At 36.1% G+C, this 24727-nt stretch overlaps 1 protein-coding gene and 1 long non-coding RNA gene across 2 annotated transcripts in view; both read right to left on the bottom strand.

Annotated features, from left to right (window-relative positions):
* The window catches only part of LOC149424115 (NFX1-type zinc finger-containing protein 1-like), a 157035-nt gene that overhangs the window by 25646 nt on the left and 106662 nt on the right, over nucleotides 1–24727 (bottom strand). The window contains exons 2-13 of the mRNA XM_089631036.1: nucleotides 21884–21945; nucleotides 20034–21337; nucleotides 19655–19920; nucleotides 17557–17779; nucleotides 13025–13192; nucleotides 10230–10550; nucleotides 9196–9351; nucleotides 7789–7936; nucleotides 7515–7598; nucleotides 7169–7440; nucleotides 1571–1714; nucleotides 432–606 (exon numbers count right to left, since the gene is read on the bottom strand). Of these exons, the coding sequence (XP_089487162.1) occupies nucleotides 432–606; nucleotides 1571–1714; nucleotides 7169–7440; nucleotides 7515–7598; nucleotides 7789–7936; nucleotides 9196–9351; nucleotides 10230–10550; nucleotides 13025–13192; nucleotides 17557–17779; nucleotides 19655–19920; nucleotides 20034–21337; nucleotides 21884–21938 (3316 nt within the window). The 5' untranslated portion in view covers nucleotides 21939–21945. The remainder of the gene's footprint in view (nucleotides 1–431; nucleotides 607–1570; nucleotides 1715–7168; nucleotides 7441–7514; nucleotides 7599–7788; nucleotides 7937–9195; nucleotides 9352–10229; nucleotides 10551–13024; nucleotides 13193–17556; nucleotides 17780–19654; nucleotides 19921–20033; nucleotides 21338–21883; nucleotides 21946–24727) is intronic.
* LOC149424118 (uncharacterized) lies at nucleotides 15995–17480 on the bottom strand. The gene is made up of 3 exons (XR_016305775.1): nucleotides 16819–17480; nucleotides 16702–16719; nucleotides 15995–16530 (listed from the first exon to the last, which is right to left on the bottom strand). It is a non-coding gene; the product is annotated as an uncharacterized LOC149424118 (long non-coding RNA).

Below are 24727 nucleotides of genomic sequence, written 5' to 3'. Positions count from 1 at the left end.
ATATATTGACATTGTTGGGTGATTTGCTTGGCGGGGCACATATCAAATGATGTGTATTGCGTACTGCATTGATGCTCTACAGAAATATTTCGTATGACTGGCGGACTCAAGTTTGCTGTGCCCGGCTTGGTACCGGGATTGGGAGCGCAAATATACGCAGGTTGAATTTTTATATACATATGAAGAAGACTAGTGCCAGACTTCAAGCAATGCAAAAACTCTCTTCCGATCAGTCGTTTTGTTGAGAGGCAAATATGATTCTTTAAAAATATACTACCAACAGGTTTTAAAGTTTAAATTAAAATGTGGCCGGCAAACGACAGGTACACAACTCACGGATCAGATAGGCTATACCGGCACACCAATGGTTAAGACATGTAGCTAGTTATTTTTGAAGCAATTGTAGAAATGTGAATATGTATTGAAAATACCTTCTCTTGCCCTGGAGAGCGCAACACACACCCTGTTGTTGGTTGCAAGGAAGCCAATATTGCCTTCGGCGTTGCTTCGCACAAGAGACAATATTATAATCTTATTTTCCTCTCCTTGATAATTGTCCAAGATGTTAATATTAACGTCTTCCAGTTCCCATGTATTTTTGCTTTCCTACAAAACAAATAGGATTAATTATTTTATAATTTCGTAAAGTTGTATATCCAGAACTACCATGCAGCTGTCGTATGATTTTCATTTTCGGTTTCCACCGCCCTCTTTGGCGAAAAGCTGTCTTGATTTACCAGACGTGGAGAACCAATGTGTACTTTTTGGCCAAAGACTTTCTACTTTCCAGAGATGGAGAGGGAGTGTGGATTGATCCAGTGAGTGTTCTGGTTATGCAGTAGACCTTTATTTGAATAGTAAAGGAATATATCGAGCCTTGATCGCCAAAAGATTGTAACCAACAGTCTTGCTCAAATAGTGTTTTTTATCATAAGCGTCTTGTGTCCCTATACACTTTAGCATAAGACAGTATGAATTCTATGTCCCTGTACACTCAAGTTATACTGGACAGAATAACTTAAAATTTTCCTAATTCCTACTACATATTATTTCATAAATCTCAATCTGAACTCGTTCTTGGGTTCAACAGCTCGGCTATGGGACGATTTGCCAGCCTCTGTGTTTCCTCTTACCTACAACATGGTTCTCTTCAAGACCCATGTTCACTCCTTCCTCTCCTCAAAAAGACCCTCCAATTACCATCCCCAAAGATGACATAGGCCCTGAGGGAAATTATTTTCCTTAGGGCCTCTCCTGTGTGAGTTAAAGTTTAAAAAAAATAACAAATATATATATATATATATATATATATATATCACAGACTTGTTAACTTAACTGCAATCTTGGATCAATAGAAGTGATGAACCAATAAGTGAAGTTAGCTGTAGTTTCTTGGAAATTTCATAGCTGATAGTGAATGGTTATGCAAAGTTAGTAAAAAGGGTAAAGCATGTGAGTTTATTCACAATCTAAAGTATGATTAATATTATTGAGTTTTTAGTTCATAAAAATATATACTCAAAAACAAGCAATTATTAGCTTAAGATTTATTTGATGGAGTAAATCCTACATTTCTCAGAAGAAACATTTGTCCCGAGTAGGTGGCCAGAATGGTAATCTCTTCTGGTCTGTAGCCTTGCTGGATGAAGTATTTGGCCAACTTGAGAGCAAATCTCGCTTCATGATCATTTGAATGGCTTGATATGTCTTCAACCTATAAAATAAAATAATTATATACCTGTCTATCAATATAACTAGAAGATCGTCCGGCGAGCGAACAACAAAATAATGAGACCTTCCACAGAAAAGTAGCCGACTAATACTATCACATCGTTTTGTGTAGTGATATAAAATAACACTCATATTACTGGAGATTCAGGGATGTGCCTTGTGCGTTTTAACCTTTTGAACGCGTTAATTTGCTCGGTTTTATCTATACCAGTACGCGGTGCATATTTTCAAATACTTATGCACGCAATTAAATGTCAAATTATAGCATTCTGGCATGATTTATTGGACTATATAGACAGAACAGATTATTCTCCACAATATGAAAACCAGTCCTCGTGTGTCAATACTCTTAGATGTTTATAAAAACAAAAACATAAAATTTCATACAAAGACGTACCCGTGTGGTCCCGCCATTCACTCGACGTGTGTGTACTTAGGCCACTGCGTTGATTGACACAAGTGGGACACCATGATCACTTATCATTTTTAGTTATGAAAAGTTATGAATGACATACTAGTACTAACACCATCCGTTGACAAAAATGTAAACTAAACGACTAAAAGGCGCGAAGAGGCGCACTTGATTATCGATCTTGTTTTATGAAATACAATTTTATTTTTGAGAAATTCTTGTAGATGTCAGCATCGCGATAGTTCTACGAATGTCCAAGTGAGCAAGAAATACATTTATGTCGCAAGAGCGCTGGAATATCGGCCGTCAAAGTTTCCGTATCAACTGTTGATACAGCCGCGTGTGAGTATGGACTTTTTGCCGTAACAACAGTTGATACGGCCGCGTGCAAAGAGTTAATCAAATACACAGCTAATTGTTTCTTTTGCTTTCGTAATGTTATGTATTCCTCTGAAGAACTATATATTTTATATTGCTTAGTTTCAATATTTATTTATTTAATCACGGTAACTTTTTTCAAAAGCCCCTTTAAAAAAATACATATTAATTTATTCTTGCATAAAATTATGGCTGAGGACTTAGGAATATATGGATTACGTCGGGAAGTAAGTGTGAAGCAGGTAACTATAGACTTATTTCAAAGTTATACATTAACGGGCGGTCCGTTTGATAGATTCCCCAATCTTAACAAACGGACTGCAATCTTTAGAGCACAGGCGTCAGGTAGGTATGCTGTCCTTGTTCTATCGGTATTACAATGGAAGATGCTCTGAGGAACTAGCGTCATTGATCCCTTCGGCACCGGTGCGTAGTCGGGATACACGCCAAACGCGCGCCCAACATTTGTACACGGTTGAAATTTGTCACATGAGAACGGGTCGCTTCTACGATTCGTTCTTAAGTTCAACAGCTCGGCTGTGGAACGAACTGCCGGCCTCTGTGTGTCCTCCCTCCTACAACATGGGACTCTTCAAGACCCATGTTAACTGCTTCCTCTCCACAAAAAGACCCTCCACACAGCATCCCCAAAGATGACATAGGCCCTGAGGGAAATTATTTTCTTCAGGGCCTCCTGTGTGGAGTTAATATAAAAAAAAAATTTAAAAAAATTCTCAAAGGTGTTCGAAACATAATCTATGACCAGTTATTTATTCCCTGTCGTAAAGAATTCGACCAACGGATTTCAGGATGGATTCTTTGCAGGTCGGTCTTTGCGGTTTCAACCAGATGCAGGAAATGTTGCGTCTGCTGCTGGAGGAGCGATCGGATGCTCCCGTCCGTGGCGCCTCGCACGACGATGACGAGGACAGCATCTCCCTGGACACCCTTGCGTCACTTCGGGAGGAATAGGTGGGCGAATCCAGAGGAGATTTGGGAATGGGACTTATCCATCCTAATAAGCCGTCTCGTGACTTGGATCTCGGAAAGTCCCTACTACTAGCGCCGCCTGACGGATACATTTGGGACTGCCAGGTGACATTGGCGGGAGATTTAAACTAAGGCTGGGTTTGCACTTGTAAGTAAAATTTACGACTTTCGTAAATTTTTGATAAGTTACTCACAGGAGCGCTTACATATGCATCCAACTTATCGTAAATAATGCTCACGAAAGTTGTTTAGAATTTTAATTTACGAAGTTCTCACATAGACCGTTACACCAGTAATTCTATTTTTGGTAAGATGGCTTCCTGACAACAACGCATTGCCGCCGACTTTGACAGCTGTCAGTTAGTAACATTTGATAACAGGGATTTGTTTATTCACGGTTCATAAAGTCGAGAATTTATTTACGGTTAGATCATGGATCCCCATTTCCGCATACAACGGATTGCCGCTGCGATAATATGCACAATTTTGTCAAACAAAAACGTAAGGGCCCGTAGAGAGTGTTGGATTAGGAGTTGGCTTCAAAGAAGAAGTAGTGATGGGGCTTTCGTTCGTTTAACGGCAGAATTAGAATTGAGGATCAACAACAATTCTTTAATTTTATCCAAATAACAGCAACTGACTTCTAATACATATTTTAAATGATTGGACCGCTAATTAAAAAGAATGATACTCGTTTTCGGAATGCTATTTCACAAGCTGAAAAATTAATGAGATTCCTGGGGCGTATGTGTGTAACACCATGTACGATGGTGTGAGAAATGCGGAGATCCGCAAAGGGTACAAGGCTGAGAGGCGTAAGCGTAATGAGTAAGATCAAGAAAGGGACGCTTAGATGGTTTGGGCATGTAGAGCGAATGAGCGAAGAAAGGAGTGTAAGGGGAATACACAATGCAAATGTGAATGGTAGCAGAAGTCGGGGACGCCCGAGGAAGACATGGCACGACCAAGTAAATCAGATACTTGAGTCGGGCCATGTCAAGAGTCAGAATAATAGAAGAGTATGTATTAGACGATGTATGAATGTAAATGAGGCAAGTAGTGTGTGCCAAGACCGAGTTGTTTGGCGGTCCGTCCTCTCAGCCTATCCCTGCGGAGAAACGGCCTGATGGTTAGTTAGAAAAAATAATGAGGACTCTTCGATTTTTGGCGTCAGGTAATGTTTTCTATGTATTCTTGTATTGCATTTTTGTTTGCTTTAATTGGAGATATTAATTTGTTGTGAAGTTTGATAGCTGATCCATCAGTTCTTGAAGTCGAATACTAGAATCATTATCACAGGCATTTGTTAAACATGACATTGTGTTAATGATAAATAATGTTATGTTAGTCTCCATAGATTATTGCAGTGTATTATTTCATAAAGCTGTTCATGGCGACAAGTAAACAAGTCCTGAGGAGCAACGGCAGACAGACCGAGTCTTACTGTCGGTGTTGCAGATTTCTGTTTTGCCATCCCGATAGTGACGTCAAAACTTACTGTAAGCGTCTCAACTTAACAATCTGTTTTGATAAGCTGTGAGAGAGCCGTAAATTCCCGCATGAGCGATTAGACCTGTCAAAAACTTACGTTAGAAAAATTTCTGTAACTTGGTATAAATTACGGTAAGCGACTTATGGTGTCGTTTACACTGGTAAATTTGTCGTAAGTCGCTTACGTGAGCAACTTACAGGAAAAAACTTACAAGTGTAAAGGCAGTCTAAGAATTACACACGAAATTGGTAAGAAACATCAATTTGGCTGCAAAATGGTAATGTTTATCTCACTTTATAGGTTTTAAATAAAGCCTATACTACAAAATAGACACGTTTGCAATCGGTTTGCTCTCAGGGAGGGTGCGTGATTGGGTGTTCCTAGAAATCAGTAAGATGACCTTCGGTCAGCTGGAGGAATCGGCAGTCACAATGACGGGGCCAGAACCGGTCGTAAAAATCGTTAAATCGGAGATTTGTGCAATCTCCAAGAACAGTTACGTTAAAACCGATAGAAAGTCGTCGTTTCACTCGCCGCATTCAGATTCTAGGAAGAATTTCAGTGGGTCGAGTTCGTCGTTTTCACGAGATAGTCGTAGTTTGCCAGATAGCAAAAAATGTTCGATCTGCGATAAATTTAATCATGTAGCAAAGAATTGCTACTTAAAAAACGAAGTGTTTTAAATGTAACAAAACCGGGCATATAAGTAGATTTTGCAAATTTCTGGGGCACAATACGGTAAATCCAATCATTGTAGGTTCAGGGGATAAGTTAATTGTAGCTTTTGTTAACCCAATCCGGGCACAGGTTAAAATTAATGATATTAATTTTAGTGCAATGATAGATTCTGGGTCATCCATTTGCGTGATGCCAGAAGATACCTACATGCAACATTTTTGCAATGTGGAATTGTCACCGGACAGGCGCGTAATTTCCGGGTACGACAGAAATCGCTTCTGAGTAGTAGGTATGGTGGATTTTACAGTGACATAAAACAATGCGGTAAGGCAAGTAGCCTTTATTGTCGTAATTGGGGGAACCGACCTTATTGTGGGTAGGGATTTCATGACCTTATTTGAGCTTGAAATCACACCGTCCAGAAACATCGTCAATTCGGTTTCTTCAGAGAAGAAAAAAATTGAAAGATTTTTAACAAATTTCTGAAGATATTTTCCCGAAATCTGGGGAAATTCAACAAGTTTAAGGTGCAGTTCTCGGTGAATGGGGGCACGGGCCCAATGTTCTATAATGCAAGGCCGGTACCATTCGCGATTAAGGATAAAATCGTATCGGAATTAAATTCCATTTCGCCAGTGACTAGTGGTGAGTTTGCTTCTCCGATTGTTCCAGCCACTAAAAAAAAATGGGGACGTTCGGATTTGCGTGGATTATAAACAAAGTTTGAATATGATTACGGACTTAGAAAAATATCCGTTACCCAAGATTGAGGAATTGATTCACAGTGTTATTGTTATCACTTCCTCAGATTTCATTATATACAAAATGAAAAAGTTTTTTATATACTATTATATACGTCGACCGGCTTCGGTTGATCTCAACCTTCTTCAGGACAATAAAAATTTAAACTAAAAGTTTAAAAAAACCATATAAAATTATATAGGTAATAAAATAAAGTGGTTTAAAACAAAAACAAAAAATTCATTTTGTATAATGTCAAGCCACAAAGTGTTTGCTTTCTTCGATAATTTCATTATATTTTCATAAAACTAATTAAGTTTCCCTCACAATGAACCGAAATCAATACTGTAACATGACAAAGAGAAGACTGTTAGACGGTTACACAATTGCCGCATACTTGTTCACAGATAAAGTATATTGGCAAATCAAAACGGCAGGACAGAATTATATTAGGATATTTTAGTACGATTGGAGCATTTTTAAGGTACAAAATCCCACAAATAGAAAATATATATTACAATGCCAATAGACAAGGCTTGCTTTCAATAGATGAAATTTTACATCGCCAATAGGAAAAATTCTAGCGCACAAGCGGTTAATCTTGATTGATTGGTCTGAGCTTTTTAGCTAACATGCAATTATCAATCTTACAAAGATTATAATATCTTGTGATTTTTCACAGATCAGCGGTAGTTATTACATAAAAGTACATAAAAAAAGATACTCTAGGTTGAAAATAAAAATACCTGAGTTTCTGGATATGTGTGATCAATGAAGAATAGGTTTTTAACTGCACCCTTGACATCAGGATATTCTTCCACGTTGGCATTGTTCTTCAAGTTTTCATATATAGCCGGAGTAATCAGCCGGGCTATCTCTGGCCTCATGCGGTGCTGCACAACCAGCCGGTGGCAATGAGAGCCATTCTTAACCATTCGCTCAAACAGCGAAATGTCCAGGTTATATTTTTTTCCCATCTGGTACGTGGCAGTTTTAGGCCGCAGTTGCTGATGATCACCTGTAACACGCTGGTTGACAGAGCTGAACAAATAAGGTGAGGTTAGGTTAAGAGAGAATGTATTGGATGGATACCTATCATGATGAGGTGCTGACAGTCCTTGGTGAGAGACACCACGACGTGGGACTCCATCACTTCCGCTGCTTCCTCCACAATCACTTTAAACAAACAAACAAGACTGTTAGTGACAATCTCTATATTGCTTATGTGAAGGTATGTGTGGGTCTTCTGTCTTCAATTGGAGCTTGTAACTGAGTACATTACTTTTACCAGTAACATACTCAGTTACAAGTAAACTATTATTAGTGAAGACTTATTAAGCTATTCAGGGTATGAGAGTATAATTACCAATAGGGGAGCGGAGAGACCGGAGCAAAGACTGGAGGCGCGCAGCACCGGAGGTGGTGACCCCCACCACTTTGGCATTTGTCAATGTCCTTAAATCCAGGGCTTGTGCCAGTTCATCAAACACAACTTTGTGCTGTTGATATTCTTTCTGAAAAGTAAATACAATAAATCGATACTAAAATTCTTAAATCAGTACTAAAGAAACCTAACTCAAATGAATCTTTTAACTGGTCATGTTTTTATTTTATAAATCACTAGAATCAGTTGAATACCCAAATTCAGAGCAAAGATCAACTTGTTTCAGAACTATTTAGCACTACATGACAAATTTACATATTTATTATTAGTTAGCACAGGTCTGCCAAGGTCGAAAACTTGTATTTTACATCAGTGGACCAGTCTATAAAATATATTTTATAAATTGGGACTACCACAATAATTACTATCGCGACCAACTTTTTTGCACTGGCCTACATAGTTGAATTTCGATTTTATTTTAGGAATGAATGAATGCAAATTTTTGGAAGTGGAAATTAACTCTCTTCCTGACCTCCGATCGAGCTGAAACTCAGCAGATATACTCGTTGTCAATGAAAATGCATTTTTATGAACTGTTGGTAGCAATCACGGGGACATACACGCATTTCTCTGAAATTGGATGACATTGCAGCAGTTAATAAATGAAAAAAATGTCGGTCCTATCCAATCGGGATTTGGCTTAGTTGTTAGCACGGTTGACTCGAGTCCGTGGAAAGGAAGGTTCAATCCTCAGTCAAACCATTTTAAAATTATAGTGATTAATTTTTGGGGTATTATGCTGTGTTAGGCTTCTTCCTTCTTTAGCAAACGTTTCAGACAGCATTACAATGTCCATCATCGGGGCAAATGTGACATTTTAAAAGTTCACAGCAGTTATGAGCCATTCATAATATAATATATTCAAAAAATTAAAAATAATATTTTTTAAAACGTATTTTAAAACTTAAAAAAAAAAATTGGTTTGACTGGGGATTGAACCTTCCTACCCAGAAACTGGAGTTTACAATTCTACTAATCTCGCCAAATGTCGATCGGGTAGAACTGACATTTATTTCGTATATTAACTGCTGGAATGTCATCCGATTTCAGAGAAATATGCATATATTTGTGTGTAAGTGATTTAGCTAAAAGTCGATAGAATGCATTGTCTATCAACAAGTCTATCTGCTGAGTTTCAGCTCGATCGGATGTCGGGAAGTGGGTTAATTTCCGATTTCAAGATTTACATTCACTCATTACCGAAAAGTGAAACTTAAATAGATGCATTTAAAAAGGTAAATAATCTTTTTTTCCATCCAGTACACCACTACACAAGCAAAGGTCTCTGTAAATGATTTACCCTTACATATAATTATAGTTGCAACTTACCACGGCATCAGAGTGCTGTCGACGAAGTTTCGCTTTCAAAATGTCCACCCAATTCCAATAGAGGGACCATCTCTCCTCTGCATTGAACGCCTGCGCTTTGTTGTTTACTCCAAAAGCTACCTTTGAGTATCCATTGTTACCCCTTAACAGTCGGATCTACAAGAAAACAATATATTTAAGCACGCAGCATGGGTTTTTGAACAAATAATTCTTTCTAAACATAATTTTATGCACGTATGCTCGAGAATGTTTACTTATATTTCATAACAAAGAATTTGACAATTAAAAAATATTAACCTATATATGTCTACAGATAGGTAATCATTAAATGTCGGCCTTTCTTATAAAAATATGTATAGTTAAAATCTACAAACCTTCAATTCGTTAACTTCGCACAAAATACGGTGTATATGTGTTCTTAAGATTTTCACATAATTCCAATTCATCTTTTCATTATTTATGTCATGCTCTATTCTCTCCTTTTCAAGCACCAACTCTTGGTAAGAATACTCTAATAGCCTTGTATTAAAAGAGAAATCGTTTCTAGATTTTGTAAATAATTCTTTTGTCTCATAAGAATATTCATATCCATATTTTTGAGAGATTTTTATATAATATTGATTATATTTACAAAAATGATCGGTCATTAGTAACCAATTTAAGAGGGGTGGTCTTTTACCTAAAAAAAAATGTTCAAAAAAATTTGTGGAGATACGGCTATCTCTTAATTGTATAGTAACTTCTTCATGGTCTGAATTTGAGTCCATAAATGTGAGTTCATGATGGGTTACATCAACAACGCAATTGAAATTCTGGAGAGATTCCAATAAGGCCTGGTGAGCTTCAATTTTCAGCGAATTTTGTCGTAATTGCTGCTTAAGATAATAATTCTCAGTGTTGTATTGTCGCAACTTTTTCAAATTGTATTCATCAAGTTTTTGATTTTTCGACTGTCCCCCGATACGCACCACAGCTCGAGTGACCGTCAGTAAACCCTCTAGAAATTGATCTAAAGCATGATTTGTAAAACACACAACAAGAATCGGACGAAAGTTCCGTATGCCGAGGATAATCCTGTTCCGACAGTAAAAATTTATCAAGATAGTTTTGGCTATCTGAAGTCCAAGAAAAGTTTTTCCAGTTCCGGGTGGGCCTTGAATGGTCACAAATTCTGTGGTTAAAGCCATTTTATAAGCATTATATTGGCTCTCGTCCAACCCCAGCACTTGTGGCGTCGGCCAGGTAGACTCATCGGTCAGGGTCACCATCAGGCTTTCCTGTTCCTCATACTCATTTTCTTCACGCAATATGTATCGTTGTACGTCTTTGGTATATTTTGGAGCTGTGCCGCTTGACTGAAATAGTAAAAAAATGAATGAGAATAATTTTATAGAAACCGATTGATGATTATGGTAATAAATGCTAATGATGTAGTTGTTTATATTTAACCTTCCCGCTCCAAATGAGAGTTTTGTGCAATATCTAAGCTGCTTTTTACATCACAAACTGTATAATTTAGTTCCTAGTAAACTATTCGGTAATCGATCTGCATTCAAAAAAATTATTCCGTTAATGTTTTGAGATATTACACAATGTCAAACCAATTCAGACGAATTTACTCTCCCCTCTACCCCACCCAGATCACCATTACATTTTTAAAAATTCCTCGCTGCAAGAAAGGCACGAGTGCAGATATGAAAAAATGGCTTTTTACTGGAAAGGGCTAAAACGATATTTATTTTAGTACTTTTTTATTGAGACAACTCACAAGAGCGCCCCTGTCTGCAAGACAAGAGAGCTGTCGCCACCCGGTTAGGCAGCGTTGTGAGGCAGGTTAAGGTAGAGGCAGTAGGAATGGGTTTATTAATGCGGGTCTTGAAGAGGCCCGGATAATATGAAATAGGAAAAACAGATACCAGTATTCGATCATTGAAGACAATATGATTGCCTCTCAAAGGAAAATTTGAAACAGAAAAATATTCAGTCGCATCTAGAAATTGAACCCAAGACCTCAGCTTTGCCAGGGCTTTGCTCTACCACCGAGCTTATTCGACCCCATCCCTTTTGGTCGTATTTAACTGTATCATACTTCGACTAAGAGCTACAAATATTCACCTTCATTTGCTTAATGCATACTTTTATTGCCTGCTATCTTTACGTATGATTGCAAGATTCTACTCGAACTGAATTCAATCTAGATATAGTGCCTTGGATAGATATGTTCATTTTTATTTAAATGTGAGACATCTATTGACTTTTCTACAAGTCTAGGAAATATGATCGATTGGGATAGAGCAAAAGAGTAGAGTGGTAGAGCAAAACCCCGGCAAGGTTGAGTCCTGAGTACTGGTCCTTTTTCTAAGTCCAGTGTTTTCGGAATCACCTTCATTATCCGGTATACATTTATTGGTTTTAAACAAATCTTCCAATTTCATATACATTGTGACATGTAACAATGTGAGTGATATAAAAACATACAAAGAAATAAAATAAAAACTATAAAAAGGAAGCAAAAAAAACTTCTTTATTTAAGAGATATGTAGCTCTAAAACAACGTACTTGTCCTAATAAATATGATAGTAAACTTGTTTCATTTTTAATATAAATTTTGCATAAATAAAAAATAAAAAAAACTGAAAGTTTATAAAATAAATAAATTGAAACAATTTCATACACACAGTTATCATAAAATAAAGTCCGTCAATAAACAAAATGCAGATAACAGCTGATGTGAGACCCGATGCGTAATGACAACAATAATGATATCGTATAGGACTAAGGGCGTTAGTGACATTTTAGCTAAAATGAGGTTTTTGGGGGCATTAGGTTCCTTACAATCATATTATCTATAGACTGCCAAAACACATTGGCGATATTCTCATCCATTCCGGAGATTTAATTGATCACTACGGAATAGAACAGAATGCCAAAAAGATTTTGTTGTTTTGCTGTCTGAATTTAGAGAAATAAATCATTACCTCCCTAAATATTTCTATGTTCAAAGCAGTGCATCAAAATTGGTGACCATAATAATACAATTATTTCAACTGAACAAATTGAACTCACTAATTTTAATGACTGTTACATACTCATCATTTTGAAAACTATTTGCTATATTTTCATATATACAGGGTGTCCCAAAAAAATAGTGTCAAGTGGAAGTCCAGAGATAGAGCCCCCTAGGACTACCCAAATCACCCCCATGTATGTTCCGTGATTTTTTGTAGTTTCCGAGTTATGATTTTTTTGTGAAACTTTGACTTGCAAGAGATTATTGATCACAGAGAAATGAATTTTCCATTGATAATTAAATTTTTATTTATGATTAATAAAATTGTGATTAAAAAATAATGACAGTTACTTTTTTTTAAATAGTCTGAAAATTTTAAAAGTTCTGAATTTCAACTAACTTTGGTATTCAATATTTTTTATGGCGCAATGGTGTCAGATCACGTCATACTGTTGTAATTATAATAAAATCACGCTTCTATCTCAAGAATTCATGTCTCTCTGATCTCTTGTAAGTCAAGATTCCATAGAAACAACCTGTATAATGTTTGCCAATGCCAATACATAAATGATGTTTTCATATTATTGTATGTTCATGTCTATTAAAAAAAAGTATTGAATGATATTTTGTAAAATGTCTGTGATGGGTAAAATTAATGGTCCTATTAAAACACGTTTTTATTACAATTATAAAGCATAACCCAATAAATAAGAATGACATTTAAAAAATTAGAAAATCGACACTTTTGGCTTAGGACTCTACATGTGTTAGGTGATATTTATGAAATGTAGGTACTGATTTGTAAAAACACAACAATACCTTCCCACCGACAATGTAGTCCTCAAAAGGAAACTCTCTGGTCATGTTGGGGTTCTGCAGAGCCTTCAGTACGTGCAGGTAGGGGGGAAAGTAGGTCTCACTTTCCACCAACAAATAACTTTTATCAAACATTTCGTCAACAGGTGGGCAAGTCATTTCTACAGCAATCTGCAAAGAGCACATAACTCAATCAGCATGAACATTTAGAGCGGGAGCACACAGAGAGCGGTCAGAGTTCTGCGTTCTAGCGACCGTTGACCGCTCAAGAGTTCCAAAGCACACAAGCGGCGTTCAAATTCTCGCGTTCTAGTTTCGTTTGGGTCTTTGCATATGCAACATGTCACTAGAAAGTTCATCATCCGATGAAGAATTATTGCTCTTGTGGAGCTTAGCAGCTTTTAAAAAGAAAATGAAGTATTGGGTGCACCCAATCAACACAACGCGAGAAGAACAAGGCGAATTTACTAGTATTTTTCAGGATTTAGGTACTGAAAGATGAACAGCGATTCTATATTTATTTTCGAATGTCGATTAATAGTTTCAATGAATTGTATAACATCATACAACCCGATATCGAAAAATAAAATACTAACTGGAGGGACTGTGTTTCATCAAAAGAAAGGCTGACTGTATTTTTAAGGTATGTATTTATGTATTAAGGATAAGAAAAGACATTAGAATATTTATAAATAATAAAAAAAATATACGAATAAATAATTTACATCACTTAAATCGTATAATAAACTCCTTTCCCTGACCAATTCAATTAACTTATCCGTGTTTGTAACCTCAGAAATCGCGGCGTTCTGGCGTTCTCTGCCTCGGCGGGAAAAGAACTCTTAGAACGCGACGTTCCGTTTTGACCGCCGCGGTCTGACTGCCCGCTGTGTGCGTTGTTGTTATAGTATCAGTACATTCTAATGAACGCCGAACGCGGAACTCGGAACTCCTGACCGCTCTCTGTGTGCTCCCGCTCTTAATGTTAAAAGACAACAATAGATTTTTAGATAAAGTGAACTCTAAAGTGCTCTATGGGAACATAATACATTAAAAAATCGTAATAATCCTGCAAAGTATCGCCTGCGACAGAACACTTTGTATCCTAACACCAAAAAAACAATTTGTTCTTTCTAGTGTTTCTAATTTTTTTTAATGAAAAATAATGGATTGTCAATATAAATTATAAAATATAATTTCCAAAACACTTCAGTAATACTGTAAAAAAATAAAAAAATAGTTGTGTTTGTTGACAATTTTATCACAGTTGGAGTTAAAAAAACATTTTTGACACAATGATTCAAAGATATTTTAATTTCAGCCCCACTTTCTCTTTATTTTTGTTGTAAATCTATACAAATAAAAGGCTATGTCGATGTGTGCGCACGACTCATTTTGCTGAAAAGTTTGTTCTTATTAGTGCCAGCAATGTTTAGAGAGTGGTTTAAATGCAATCCGATAGGTGAGGGAGGGCGGTCAGGCGGACAAACGACTGGGTTTTTCAAATACAGTCTTATTCCAAGATGGATGAAATTTTACAAACTTGACCTGCAAAACAAGAGGAAGGTCAATGTCCACATGATATTTTGAAAAACTCTGAGCTCCAACTCAAACTTTAAATTCCTTAAAGCTTAAAGCTCGAAGCCAAAAGCTCTAGCTAAAGCTTAAAACTCAAAGCTAAAAGCCAAAGCTTAAACGACAAAGTGCTGAGCTCAAAGCTAAAAGCTTAAGAGCGTTGTTTTCGCGGACGAAATTTCGACTCCCGCAAAAATAATTATTGTCCTGTGTCCCTCTCTAACGGAGCGTGCAGCGGGGAACGGAGAGGGAGTACCTGGCTTTTAGTACGGCTGACGTTGCAAGCGATCAAAAAAAGTTAGATAATATGAGATTAAATAAAAAAGAAATTAAGTTCAATGCTTGAATATTTGCACGAAGTCGGTGAAATGTCCCTTTCGTTTAGTTCATTCCATGTAGCAGCACAGACATACAAGGGCTTCCGACCTATTCTTTAATAGTATTGGTATATGCGCATGTACACGTTAGGCACTGACAATATCACGCATAAAAGGCCAGTAAAAGAGAAATGCTTTTTTTCTTTTGTGCGTGAATATATTTGCATCTAAACGGGGAATCACCCTTTTGTTTAGTTCATTTAAATTAGCAGATACGTGTATTATTGTAGGAGATACGGAAATTGTACACGTGCATCGTACATGTGGCCACAGACGAAATTATAATAATAGTAATAATAGGTGTATAAGTTTATAAATTAGATAAGTACATAGAATTAACAGCAGTAAATAATATATGAACAGTAAGTAATATAATTGTAGAGAATAGAAATATACACTTACTTAAAATTTGTGTAAGTGCACCGGTAAAGGCCTTACCTTTGACATAATCTTTTATTTTTTAATTTTTACATTACCTTTGAAATTTTTGTGAATCACATTTTTTTTATTTTATCTGGAAGAAAGTTATAAAGTCGTGTCGCTGTGTATATAATTCCGAACACGCACTGACTTTATCACTGGGATTTTGGTCGAGATTATTTTTAAGTGTTGTGTAAGAAGAATATTATGTGAACAACAAAATTAAGTAATACAACTATAAATAAAAATAACCATAAAAATAGCAGCACAATAACAGCAAGAATAATAGCAACAAGCATATTTTATTAAAAAATGTTCAATGAATCGGTATAATTATTTCCGTCCATTCTAGGCAGTGAGGAATACATTTATGGTAGTTAGTCCCAGATTTTTTATACTGAAAAAAATCCTATTTTATAATCTACACAATACATGTGCACAAGGTGAAAAATAAAAAAAAGTCGGACAGGTAGTAGATGTATAGTAAGAACAGACTCCAATATAAATAAGCAAATAAATAATTGCATAAATAAAATTTAATTAAAAATTTAATTTCATAAAATTTGTCAGTCAACTACAAAATTTTCCAATTTCAATTTTCTAACTAAAGGCATTACTTATATGTTATATAATGTCGGGTGATACGTCTGACATTTTCTGCGACGATATTTCGGGTTCAATCACATCGGTACTAAAAGAAAAAAAATCAGGCATCAAACCGTGAAAACAAAAGACCGCATATTATACTGTCAAGGTATGATCAATATGTGTAGTGATTATACTTACAAATTCGACAAAATAGTACAAGCAATTATAGGCAAAAATGGAGGACGGTTTTTATTCTTAAATTTAATCACTTTTAATTAAAGATCGTCGGTGTAATACTGAATTGTACCAATGTGTAAAAACACTGTCATCAAAACTAAAAGCTGAACGGCAATAAAATGAAACTCTCACTACTAACCAAAAGATGGTATCTTGATGTTATTGTGTACATTCTCGAGAGTTTGTTCTTGTGAAAATAAAATTATTTGCTTACCGTTTGCTCAAAATCCCACAATTCACATCGATGTTTTAGCATCGAAAAAATCCTTGTTGGCAAATTTAGCCTGACAATCTTTAACATCATTTACGGAACTGAAAACAACAAAAAAACATTACATTTTTACCGTAAAAAATAAATACTTATAATAAATATTGATTTAAATATTGCATTTAATTTTCACCTGTTCCGAACTCATCAAAGAACTCTTTTTGTCTTTTTGACATTGCACTTCCTCTTTTTCCGGTGCATACTGGGTGGCTTACCACGTATCCACTTTCGACCTAAAACACAAATAACATTTTATAAAAATCAATAACGTAAGTACCCTAATTCATAACCTAATTATCATTGTTAAAAATGCTCAAATAATGATTACTTACCCATGTTGAATGAAATAAATTATTTGGGGATGCTTCGGTTAAAAACTGTGGAGTTTAAAAATAATATTATTCGTAAACAAAGTAACAAATTCGTCAATTATATGTCCGCGCGGGCTGACTGCGAATGTCACATATACATACACTAGCAATAATAATAATAAATGAAGGACGATTGACGTAGGTATGTATGCATGTATTTGTTAGGCAGGCGATCTCTCCGGGGCCCCTGCCCCCCGGCCCGTGCTTCACCTACTCTAGCCAGCCCGACTCAAGAAAGTGCGAATGAGACAATAACAAAAAAGCTAGTTAAATATACGTTGAATTTGTTGCCACCAAATTCGGCTTTTGAAGCAAATAAAACTTTTTTCAGTGAAGATTCAAATTTTATTGTATAGTTCATTATATGCCTGAGACGGGATATGTGAGATTTTTTCAAAAAATATCTTCCATTTGGTCACAAAAAATTGCCAAAGATGCCTCGTAAAATCATGTAAAATCGTCATCTTCTGGGGCCTATATTCTATAATTTAAGGCAAAAATCGAAAATCTGATCCATATGCGTACTTTATATTTACCATGTCTTTTAACTAAAAAAAAAAAAAAACAGTTTACTCTAGTATTTTAGCCGTAAATCCAAATTAAAATTTTGTATGAAACAGGCACCGCAGCCGTTCCTCTTAAGGCATTCATATTGCAGTAGTGAAAAAAGCTTATATATTTAATTCAAATAATTTTTACCTTTCCGAAAGCGATGTCATCTCTATCGTGGACTGTGCAGAAAAATATGGTTTTGAAATCATCTGGAGTCAGGCAGAGGAGGGATCCATGCATAAAACGTTTTGAATTCTTCATTCTACTGCCAATCTTTTGCATATTCCTGCCTCTTCTTTCATAGCAAACTTCTACCACTAGAGCGCCGGCCTTCAAACGATAATTTAGCAAACAAGCATTTTGGTAAAACCTTAAACAAAATCAAATTTGTCAAATTAATAGATCAGAAGTAGTAAACTTTAATATATTAAATGAAGAAAGACTGTTGTAACTTCTCTCTTTCTCATAAATGATGCATACAACAAGGCATATACATCGTATATCTGACAACCGGTATTGGCCAGTTGAAAAGTGCTGCCGAGCGCCAAACAACCAACAAAATTTCCCACAGGCTAATCACAACACGAAACTGGGTTCGGTTATAACATCTCACAAATATCCCATACGATGGGTACCTAGTACCTACTAAGTGCGCATAACTTGCATTATGTTTGTGCCTATGTTTGTAACAGTTTGTTTTGGATTGCGATCCAGAATTTTACCACTTTGTTTGGATAATATGTGAAAGCGGGGGTACATACGATTCTTTCTCCATATTAGCATGATTGTGGATGGTGATCTTATTTTTACCACCACATCGGAAGGAACAGTTTGTTTGGTAGCATATTAAACAGTACGCGTGATATTGTTGTTGATGTTGTGTCTTCAATTTAACATCTACTCTTATTCAGCAAATGTTCCGCTCAAAGCTTTTTCTTTTTCAAGGAAACATTATGATAGGTGTTTAAGATGAAATGTTCGTAAAGGTAAAGGTTACATCAGATTTAATAATTCTTTTAAAAGAACTCAAGTTCTAAAAGTGAGTCCGGGTGCAGAGTTCTTGGGTACGAACTGAGTACCGTGCCAGTACGGGTGCCAGGACGCACGGTTACGGCCCCAAACTCGGTTCCGGAGCAGGACCTGCACCAGGAGTCGTAATTATGCACCTAAATTTTTAAATTATTCAAAACAAAGCTACATGCATTATATTTCCAAGCGTTAAGAAACTCATTAATATTTGATTACTTTAAAAAGTAATCAAATATTTACTGTCATTGGAGATTAGTTTGTTTTTACAGTCACTCAAATAATTTTTTGCTAGTATTGAATTCTAAGTCAGTGCCAGTCGATATTATTATTTAACTAATTAACTCATCGGTACCGAAAAAGAAACCCACAATCGCATATTACTCCAACTTTATTGAACAATAAACAAAACTTTCACTCAGCGTAAAGTCCATAAACAGAATCGACCGCTATATAAACAAAGGCTGACGTGCCACCTCTCACTGAGCGCAAAACTCAAGTGACACGGAAGCAGGGGAACGCGGGTGCCGGGAAGCGACACTGCCGAGCACCGGGTACATATGAAGGGGCATTTGGATCCGAGTCCGTGTTCTCTGGGAGTAGTTGATTTGAAAAAGGAGTGGGATCCGCTTCCGGCAAAGAACTCGGGTTCAAGAACTCTTGGCTGAACCAACACACCTCTAATTCTTAGTAAAGTGACATTATCATTTTTGGTAGAGTATTTTTAGTTTTAAAATGGAGATTGAACAATTTGCCAATTGGTGGTTTGGACAATTAAGCACTGAGCTGAAGTGATGTAACCTCTGTTACTAGCATATTTTACGAGGCAAAGGTTACAACGCAGCTATCAGGTACACTTCTAATACAGGAAAGTTGACAGTTCCCAGCATTGAAGCGAATAGAGTAACTCACACTAACCAACTGATTATAAAAATATATATGAAATTTCCATAAACAAGTTTAAAACTCCTTTGTCATAAACACGTCAAACCTATTTTTCAAGTGGTAATAAACCTCGGGGATTAAAACTTTGATTATTTTTCACCCTGATAACATAATGTTGAAAGACTGATTTGATGTGGATGTCAGGCCTGATAAAATGTAATCATAAGGTATGAAAGTAATGGCATCTGTGATACACAAATGCGGTCTATTTGAGACAAAAGAGGGAGAGGAAGCGCAAAACAGCTCATGCGTATTGCTTTAAATAATAATTTACCTGGCTCCAGAATACGACTTTTTATTCCTGGCATGGATGTATTCCTTTACCGATTCTCTCAAGGGAGCTATGAAGTCTTCCCTCATGAGGCGAAACTGCACGTCCAAGTAATGCTCCACACTGCTGTACGTCCCATCCACTATGTTGGGACGCAGGAAGACTGCTGGAGAGAACAGGTCTTCTTTAGTAGGCATGATGGGGATATCCCTGAAGTCATCAGGAGGTTGCTCTTCCTTCAACTCACCGGGCGTATTGGCGGATTGAGACTGAAAAATTAATATAAATGTAATCAGTGAACAACACACAATATTCTGAACTAAATATAAAAATTATTATCAAATTGAGCAATAATTTGTAATGAAATAAATATTGCATTTACCCTTTTTATCTGTTCCTCTTCAACACAGAGAGCCAATTTGGTCTGGGTTTGTTTAAAAGTATTTAAAAATGTTTCACTAAATGAGACATTTTGATAATTCTTTAGACCGTCTACAGATAATTTTATAGAATCAAACAATATTCTTAAAGTATTCACTGCAGTGCTCGGAGACAAATCAATGAGAGTCTCCGAAAACTTCAAAACATTTATGTAAAAATCTTCAGTATTATCCCAGAAAAACTTATTTGTGACTTTGTCATCCAGCTCGGCATACTGTAGGCCCATGATGTATTTCTGGAGAACTCCGATGAACTTGGACTGGCAAACGACAATGAGAACATTCGATTTAGCGGCCTCGAAGTGTCCGGAACTGAGGGCAGCTAAACACTTTACGAATAAGACTATTTGATCTGGCTTTGAGTCATTTTCTAGGAAATGGTTCAATTGACTGGTATCACATTTTAAATTTGTGAGAATTCCCTCTGGGTACATTTTGGATAGTTCCAGTAATTTCTTTACATCAAGTCCGGTCTCTTGTGATTGTCTTCCACGTCCATATTGATTATGGGAACCAAATCTGGGCTTCTCGTAACGATCGTTGGCATTGTAACGAACATGCTGCATTTCCTTGTGATGGTAAGGTCCACCCCTCCTCGTGTATTTGTAAGGATTGTTTGTTTGAGATGTCACGGTGGAAGGCATAGCGTAAGGATTGTTTGGCTGAGTCGTGGGGGTGGAACGCCAAGAGGCCGAAGTGGGAGGATTTTTTGGTTTAGACGTGGCGGTGGAACACGCAGTATAAAGACTTTTATGAAAATAATGTTCTTTTCTTCCATCATACTCATTTATCTTCAATGTTACATCCGATGTCTTCACTCCAGCCGTACCCGGTGTAATTTCTTCATTCTTCGCTATATCTAACATCAATTTCATTTTTGGACTCTTTTCTGCCTCCAATAAGCCGTCTGGTATTTTTCCATCATCAATGATCAACTGATGCATCGGATTATTCTCAACATTTACTATTATCACTATATCTTCATTTGCACCAGACGCAGCATTCAGATTTATCACATTGGTCATCACCACATCTTCATTTGAACTAAAAGCAGCATCCAGTTTCAACTCCTTGGTCACCGTTACATCTTCTATTGCATTAAATGCAGCATCTGGTTTCATCTCCTTGTTCACCGTTACATCTTCAATTGCACTAAATGCAGCATTCTCTGTAATCTCCTTTTTTTCTATTCCATCGTCCAACTGTTTGGATATTGATATCTCTGCTTCATTTGACATTTTCTCATCTAAAAATGGTAATGTTTAAGTTTTTTTGGGACTCACTAACATTTTTTGTTTTTATTGTATTATTTATTGTGAAAATAATAATAAACTTAAAACAGATAAACTCAATTCAATAAAATATCGGTAAATATTTCTCTAACCGCCGCACTTTTAATAAGCACATTTCATGGAAATTACACTTCGTTTCAACTCAATTTCTACAATAAACAACGATTTTTATCAGGATAGATGGTAAAATATGAATTATAATAACTTTATTTTTTTCAATCAAGTTAAATCCTTATAAAAGGATCCCTTGCCGCCATTTTGGTCTTTCTTGTGTACGGAATGACACTAGCGTATATTTTGTTTTAATCTAAATACACACAAAATTACTTAATTAACCCAAGCTAAGAACCTAATAACCTATTCTGCGCATGTAACTAGTTATTTCTTGTAGTATTGAAAAAAAAGTGTAATTTCCATAATTTGTGCCTAAGTTAGGGAAATAATTAACTAAATATCTACTTACACACATATTATAATTATTTTAAATACAAAATGCGTACCTATTTCATTCAGCAGTTTATCACCCGTCTTTTCATCTTCCACATCGTCTGACATTTTTAAACTGAAATGAAATAATTTCAAAAGATTAACAAACTTGATTATTAATATTCTAAAGATAAACTTTATAAAAATGCATACGCATAGGAACATATAATCATTGTTAATCTTTCAAAAGGGCGTGTCTCGGATTTACTGATTTTGCAGTAGATAGTATATGGACGTATGCGACATTACGCAAAAATTTAAATGGTTTTTTTGGTTTTGCAACTCCTACTAGACGTTTTATTGGATTTTCCCATCCGAAACGGCCAATGACTAGTGCCAACGGACAATCAAATCTATCAATGGCAAGCAAATTTCCAACGCCGGTTTGTATTATAATGTACCTAACATTTCAACAGTATTGGTGGATGACGCCCTATATATAAAAAGGATCAAAGGATTACGCTTTGTGCTAAAATACCAAATTAAACTGATTTATCTTGTTTTTAATCAAAAGGTGTGGCATGTAGAAAGTATGGATTAGAGTCCGATTTTCGATTTTTGCTTTTAATTATAAAAAATAGCCCCGAAAAGATAACGATTTTTGGAGACAACTTTGATAATTTTTTGTGACTAAATGGAAGCCACTTTTGAAAAAATCTTACCATTCCTGTCTCAAGAACTTAATGAATTATTAAAAAAAAAAAAAAATTAAAAAATGAATTGTGTTAACATAAAAACCCAAATTAAGTCCAACGAAAAATTTTATTGAATATTATATTCAATTTTGCCCTCATTCGCACTAAGCGGGCATGAGGTAAACCGTAGCGGGCCGGGGGGGGGTGGTCGCTAGCCGGCCAAACCAATACTTTTATTTACACTTTTGGGTGTCGGGTATCTACAGTAGGTAAGTCGGGGACCGGGGGCCGGGGGCGGGGGGCCGGGGGCAGGGGGTCGGGAACAAAAACATGAGTGTTCCTATGTTTGTGTAGTTGACATTCTACATTCGCAGTTATTTATCTCGAGCGAATATGACGAATTTGTTGAACTTGTTTCTGGATAATATTATTTTAAACTCAATACAGTTTTTGACCGAAACACCCCTAAATAATATAATATATTCAACATGGGTAAGAAATGCTTATTTTAACACTTTAAACAATGAGAATTAATAGTATTATGAATTAATCAAACGTTTTTTTAATATTTTGAATTAATTAATTAACAACCCGCACATTGACCAACACTTCACGGCCTGCATCCGGTATCATCGCCATCGGTCCTGAAGTCATCTCCCATGCTGCATCCTGACTCAACAAATAAACACTGTGACCTTCAACAACCTCTTTCATTGTGTCTCCTCACCAGATCCCCAAATATTTGTACAGCGCCTTTGAGGTGATTTTGCACAAAAACAGCTATACAAACCATCCAATTTTTTTTTTTGCTACAGCGACATGCATCATCCGATTTCCGTTCAACAATACATTTCTCCGCTAATTTGAATGAACTAAACAAAAGGGTGATTCCCGTTTTGATGCAAATATATTCACGCATAACCTAAAATGTCGTTTTTCTCTTCCGTCACCGGCACACCTGCAACTGACTGTGTCGCACATCTGTGTGCGCTATTTCGAATGAAAGGGGTAGTTCTCCGGCTTCGTGCAATTTTCAAATAATAAAACTAAATGTTCCCGTTTATTTAACCCCTTATTTAACTTTTTTGTCGCTCGCGCTGTTAGACAAGACAGGTACATAGCCCGGATCGTTTACTTCGTTAGAGAGGCATAGAGTACAATAGACCTTCTTTCGAGATTCATATTTCTGGCCGCGAAAACAAACCTCAAGTGTGGTTTCAATCTCTTGAACATTTGGTTTGATTGTAATAAGGAAGTTGAGTCAATTTTTAAAAAAAAAATTTTATCAATGTTCGCATTCAAACTTAAATACAAGTTTTTTTTTATTTTTTAAGTGTTTTCATAGTTAAATTAATTCTCAAAGTTTGAATTTTATTAAGCCTGCCAAAACGAGCGGAATCCGAGCGGTAAGAAGCGGGGTGTGGGTGTGACGGCATTCAAACTGTGAGAACCACGACGCTTAAACATTTTGTATGGAAAAAAATTTAATTATTCAATAAGGAATTCCAATAATTGTTTTACCAATGTTAACCGTCTATTAGAATTGAAGTTATTAAAAAAAATTGATTAAGATTTCATAGTTAAATTAATATTTTAAGTTAGAATATTTGCTTCTCCCGCCCGGCACGGTATTGCCCGCGCCAAGTCAGGACCGCCGCGCAGAAAAGTAAAGATCAAAAGTAAAATAACGGTTTACAGCCCAGTTCACTGTGAGACTTTTCTGCGCGGCGGCCTGAAGTGTATCACATGTAATGTGACATGTATAATAATAAAAACTTCTAAGCGATGCAATAAACAACATATTATTATAAAGCACTATACGAATATGTATCTTTAGAAATCCATTTCATTTAATAATAACAACAAATACCTACATATATTTTACAATAGATGGGAGCTATTTTTTTCACATAGATCCTATTGACAAAGGGGTTTCTCCGGGAATGCAACTGGTTTTCAGCAGTGCCTTATTATATGGTAAACAAAAGATGAAATATTTAAAAGCCATCAATATATATTATATTGAGTAGAGAATAATTATCATGTCATGCGAAATCAATAAATATACCTGGTAAATGTCAGATGGGTAGAATACGCAATGATTATATTTATTTTATTCTGTAAAAATGTATTATAATTCCTAATCATAACGTACAAATGAACACAATTAATAATTTGATATACTTACTTGGAAGCTTTAACTCCACGACCGGCTGTGATTTG

Source organism: Hesperophylax consimilis, chromosome 4 (assembly GCF_061612785.1).
Source record: "Hesperophylax consimilis isolate HC1 chromosome 4, BYU_Hcon_1.0, whole genome shotgun sequence".
Lineage (NCBI taxonomy): Eukaryota > Metazoa > Arthropoda > Insecta > Trichoptera > Limnephilidae > Hesperophylax > Hesperophylax consimilis.
This window is presented reverse-complemented; position numbering and strand designations above follow the sequence as displayed.